General features: G+C 35.1%; 1 protein-coding gene across 1 annotated transcript in view; it reads right to left on the reverse strand.

Moving 5' to 3' along the window:
* Positions 1 to 1,800, reverse strand: part of LOC107598614 (coenzyme Q-binding protein COQ10 homolog A, mitochondrial-like) — a 7,345-nt gene extending 5,545 nt beyond the window's left edge. The window contains exon 1 of the mRNA XM_016290014.1: positions 1,350 to 1,800. Within this exon, the coding sequence (XP_016145500.1) occupies positions 1,350 to 1,489 (140 nt within the window). The 5' untranslated portion in view covers positions 1,490 to 1,800. The remainder of the gene's footprint in view (positions 1 to 1,349) is intronic.
* Between the last annotated feature and the right edge of the window lie 3,974 nt (positions 1,801 to 5,774).

Raw genomic sequence — 5,774 nt, forward strand, 5'->3', positions numbered from 1 at the left:
AGCACCTGTCGCTTACTGATTGTTTGGAATTATAAATATGAGCGTAGTTCGTCTGTTAATATCACATGCACTTTTTTTTTGTTTGTTTTTTTTAGTTTGTTACTCAGATGCAGGCAGTGTGCCAAAATAGCCAAAATAACCGCATAGCCGCTCTTTAGTGTCGATGCATGTTGATTTTATCAGACGATGCCGCGATTATAAGAGAGTGACTCCTGGTTAACATGTATTAAAAGGGGTCGTGTTTAGTCACTATTTAGTGTGGTATTTTTTGACAATATTCACTCATCATGACCGTAAAATAGGGTATTCTAAGTCAATATGTTGCAGTGTTTCCTCTCTCAATCAGTAGAAAATATGGTTAACACCCGGTCATGCATGAAAAAAAAAATACCGTCATGTACCGTGAAACCGGTATAATTTTGAAAAATACCGTGATATCAATTTTTGGTCATACCGCCCAGCACTAACCCACCCAGCACCAGACGTCATTTGGACGTCGTTTTTTGGGCTAAATCAAGTCGGCCCGTCATGGACTTCTTTTAGCCCAAAAAGCGACATTGAAAATTGTTCTTTGTTTGATCCGTCGGATTTGGTCCAAATTTAGCCCAAAAATCGACGTTTAAAATGGGGTTTTGTTTGGTCCGTCTAATTTAGTCCAAATTTAGCAGAAGTTAAGTTGATTAATCTACAGTCATATTAAACTATTTTAAAAATCTTCCAAAACCAGTTACCATTGCAACCATACAATCCTCCTTACTTGTTGTTCCTACTGTAAAAATCTTAATAAATATCCTAGTACTAGTATAAAAAGCTGTCATAATCTTTCTGTCACTTTATTTACTTTTTTTTATTATGACAGTAGCGGCTGTGTTTTTATTATAACTGTAATATGGTATTTGTGAAACTACATTTTCTAAATGTACGTAGAATAACTGATAATCAAACGTGTTATATATTTCTAAACTGTTATCATGAGGTTTATTCTTATAAGGTTCATTACAGAATTAATCATACAATTCTATTAATTTATTATAGAAATATTTTTGTGTTCTATTTGAAATGATATTCCTTGATTTTATATCTCGACTATATCTTAAAACTATTTGTAAAAATATATGTTTTGTATAAATTTGCCTTATTTAATGTATTCTATTTTACATTTACATTACTTTTTATTTTAGATTCTATATCGAGTATCTCCTGAAATAAGCAAGTAACTTAAGTATGGTATTTTTAAACGATTTTCCAGCTCGCTCTGTTCCAGTATTTGGTCAGCGCATGTTATGTGATGCATCGAACACTCAGTAACAGCATCTATATGTAACGGTAGGTTAACTGCGGTGTTTTACCTGATGGGCCAGTGCTGTATTCTCTCTCTGCATTTATACGGGCTGCTGGAGCGACACGGACCGACCGTCGCTATCTCCAGAAACTCACTGAATGTCCGCACACCCATCGGGATCCGCCGGGCGCCTCCTGACACGGCCATCAAAACTACAGCTTAGCCTATTCAACGTGTGTAAAATGATAACGATTAATCTCGAACGACACGATCAGCACAGTAATAAACAAGCGCTCGCTGTCATCTGTGAATAAATGAGTCGGCTGTTTTTCAGCGATCAGACCCCCGCTGTGAGTTCAGTCTTTGCGGTGCAAGTATCATGACTTCTACATAATCATCTACTGAAACAATAGCCCTTTCCCCTGCGATTCCTCTAAAACCGATTGAGGTTAAACCGGTGAAGCCTTCATAATCCGCCGGTGAGCGGGACACACTGTTCTGATGTGGCACCGTGCGGACGGGTGCCGCTGCCGCCAACAGGACCGGAGGAGGTCACGATGTCACATAGGAAGCACAAATATTATGATTTCATCTCTAAACTGGCGCGTTTTATTTGAATCGTGGTAGTAAATGATATGGGTGAATAAAAACCAATGACAACAATGTACATATATTAATAATCCCAATAAGAGGGGTGTCATTTCACTCCACCTCACTAGGGGAAGATGTGGTGCCGCTTGAGCCCATTTCATAATAAAAGTCTTCTACTTGCGCTCGCATTATGAATCTATCATAAAAAGATGGAATTTAAAATATCATTAAATGCTATATATATATATTGTGTGTGTTGTATGTTTTAGTTTACGTTTTAGTGTTTTCGTCATTTATTGTTTATTTCAGCTTTAGTAGTTAGGATTTGTATCTAACATTTTAGATTTGATTTTATTTCAGCTTTATATCGATTAACAAAAACATCGTTTTTAGTTGTAGTTAACAACAACAGTGTTTTATTGATAAATTGAAAAACGGTCTTTCCAAGGCCATTTTTTTAATCAACTGATAATAAATCAGCCTTGCGTGTTCATATGGGTTTAATTGAATTTTATACTCACGTTTCTTTATGTACTAATGCAGGTAGTAGCTCATGTGAATAAACCATAGACGCGTGGGGGATTTTTAGTTTACGTTTTAGTGTTTTCGTCATTTATTGTTTATTTCAGCTTTAGTAGTTAGGATTTGTATCTAACATTTTAGATTTGATTTTATTTCAGCTTTATATCGATTAACAAAAACATCGTTTTTAGTTGTAGTTAACAACAACAGTGTTTTATTGATAAATTGAAAAACGGTCTTTCCAAATCAACTGATAATAAATCAGCCTTGCGTGTTCATATGGGTTTAATTGAATTTTATACTCACGTTTCTTTATGTACTAATGCAGGTAGTAGCTCATGTGAATAAACCATAGACGCGTGGGGGATGATGGGAATTGTAGTTCTTTAAACTGCCTTAAGTTAAGGTAATCAACTGATAATAAATCAGCCTTGCGTGTTCATATGGGTTTAATTGAATTTTATGTGAATAAACCATAGACGCGTGGGGGATGATGGGAATTGTAGTTCTTTAAACTGCCTTAAGTTAAGGTTAGTAGAAGCGCATGGGAGTTGAAGTGAAAGTCCGTGTGCGTCTGACCTCAACATTTCGCGCGTTTTGCGTTCATGAACCTAAAAACACCTGCTGTAATGTCCACATAGATGGGAGAGAAACCCATTTTGTGTGATACAAAGTTTTCGGGCGGGTATGTTTGTATGTCAGAGGCAAGCCAGAAGCGTAGCAAGACGGCTAGCAAACTCTTCCTGTGTCAGTGCTACAGTAATGCTGCTTGCACTTTATCTAGGTGTCTTCATTATATAGCAATATTAATTTGTTACTTATTTTTATTTATTTTAGTATAATATCTTATTATAATATTATTTTATGTTTAACAGTTCTTGCATTGCTATTAAAGAGCTTGTATTTCCAGAAAACATAACACAAATATTTAGTTGGCTAGACTGAATGGGAGATAATGCAATATATATATATATATATATATATATATATATATATATATATATATATATATATATATATGTATGTGTGTGTGTGTATACACACATTTCTGTATAGCAATAGAATCCACATCACCACATCATTAATTTGCTTTATATTTTTCTATTTTCATGTAGGAATATGGATTCTGTACAATGTTGGAATGGAGCAAAATGTGACCAGATCCCCACTAGGGCTAGACCCATGTCAGATACCTTATCCAAACTAGCTCAACTGATCACTTGCATCAAGTACAAACCAAAACCACAGCCATCTTCCTCCATCTGCAAAGACTGCGGCCACAAATTCTCCGACCTGAACAGTCTTGTGCATCATTTTAAAGAACCATTGCATATATTTAGACAAAAAGCACCATAAATGTGCTTCAAGAAAAGGTGAATATTCTTTATATTTCTGTGTATGCATATAGGTTTTATGAAAGTGAATAAATAATTATGGAATTGTAATTATTTGGTGAACTAAAATGAAATGTCTGTCATCATTTACTTACCCTAATGTTGTGGAACACAAAAGATGATATTTTGAAAAATGTTGATAACCAAAACATTTTGGTTCCCATTGACTTCCATTGTATTTTTTGTCCATATAATGGAAGTCAAATTCAACTAAAACTGTTGTAAACATTCATCAAAATATCATCTTGTATGTTCCACAGAAGAAAGACAGTCATGCAGGTTTGGAATGACACAAGGGTGAGTAAGTGATGACAGGCTTTTAATTTTTGGGTGAACTATCCCTTTAAGTGCAGGGAAATCAATCTGCAGTTTTTCAGGAATTACAGTCATCAGGCATTTTTGGTTTTGGTAAACTGTCTAAATATCAGTATTTTACAGGTTTTGATTTCTGTGGATCGTGAGGTATAATGTGGTACACCGGAAAACTCACTCGATCTGAGTCAAACAGCCAGACAAATAATAGAGGCCTTTAATAATATTGACAAGCCAGTTGTATTTTGTCAGATACGGGTACTTAAAACCACTTCTACTCACAGCATAGTTCTTCTTCAGGATGATTTTTTCCATACCTCTATACAGATCTAGAAGTCATATCCATTATGTTACTATGAGAATATGGTGAATTTAATGTTTTGGCATATACATATACATTACTTCTGTTTTCTAGATGGCCAGTGCCTTGCTGAAACACAAAACCGGCTAAATGTGCTTCTTGCTGTCTTGTCAGGTCGGGGGGCATAATATCTTTGGATCTGCTAGATTCGGCTACTGAAGTGTTTCAACCTGTTTTATTATAAAGCTTTTTACTTAAGCATTGTGAAATTTCTGTTTGTTTTTCGTGAACTACATGAAACAAAGTATGCTTTACTCTTATAAAGTTGTAGAAGCTTTACAGATAGTAGCATGCTTTATATACATGATAGTTTATGACCAAATATTGCAAGTATAATTTCATTACTTTCTTATGAGAGATATACTGGATGAATGACCTAGGTGCAGATATGAGACTTCAGATTAGGTGACTCGGGCAACAGAACAAGTCGATTTTATTGTTTAATTTGTATATTAGGGGTTCTTAACCTGAGGTGTTTTTTGCACTGACCTTTTTTTTCCTCTTCTTTGAACACTGTATAATATTCACTTTATGACTCACATTGTTAATGATGAGTGCAAAGAACCATTGCATATATTTAGACAAAAAGCACCATAAATGTGCTTCAAGAAAAGGTGAATATTCTTTATATTTCTGTGTATGCATATAGGTTTTATGAAAGTGAATAAATAATTATGGAATTGTAATAATGCAGATATGAGACTTCAGATTAGGTGACTCGGGCAACAGAACAAGTCGATTTTATTGTTTAATTTGTATATCAGGGGATCTTAACCTGAGGTGTTTTTTGCACTGACCTTTTTTTCCTCTTCTTTGAACACTGTATAATATTCACTTTATGACTCACATTGTTAATGATGAGTGCAAAATAATATAACTATAGACTGGAGGCATTTTAAGTTTAGTTCTCTACATTACTGTCTGGGTGTGTTTACTTGTGGCTACCTCCAGTATCACCTGCTTTGTCCCAAGATGTGTGATGATTTTTTTCTCCCTTTGAATAATGTTTGTCAGAAAATGTACTGTATTTAGGAATCGTTAAGATTACTAACAACAGAACAGCAATGCATTTTATGTATGACTGTTTCTTGAACCTAGGAGAGGAGGTAATAATGACTTTGCTATGACAATCTGGCGCTTCTGAATCAGCGACTGGTTTGTTATTAGTTTAAGTATTTGCTATTGACTGTTCAAATGTGGAGTTTTGCACATTGTGTGTGTGCGAGAGAGAGAGAGAGAGAGAGAGAGAGAGAGAGAGACAGGGTCACATCAAAGTGGAGTCAGCTGTCTTAACCGTGGCTTGTGTACTGCA

Source organism: Sinocyclocheilus grahami, unplaced genomic scaffold (assembly GCF_001515645.1).
Source record: "Sinocyclocheilus grahami isolate Dianchi unplaced genomic scaffold, SAMN03320097.WGS_v1.1 scaffold13.1, whole genome shotgun sequence".
Classification (NCBI taxonomy): domain Eukaryota; kingdom Metazoa; phylum Chordata; class Actinopteri; order Cypriniformes; family Cyprinidae; genus Sinocyclocheilus; species Sinocyclocheilus grahami.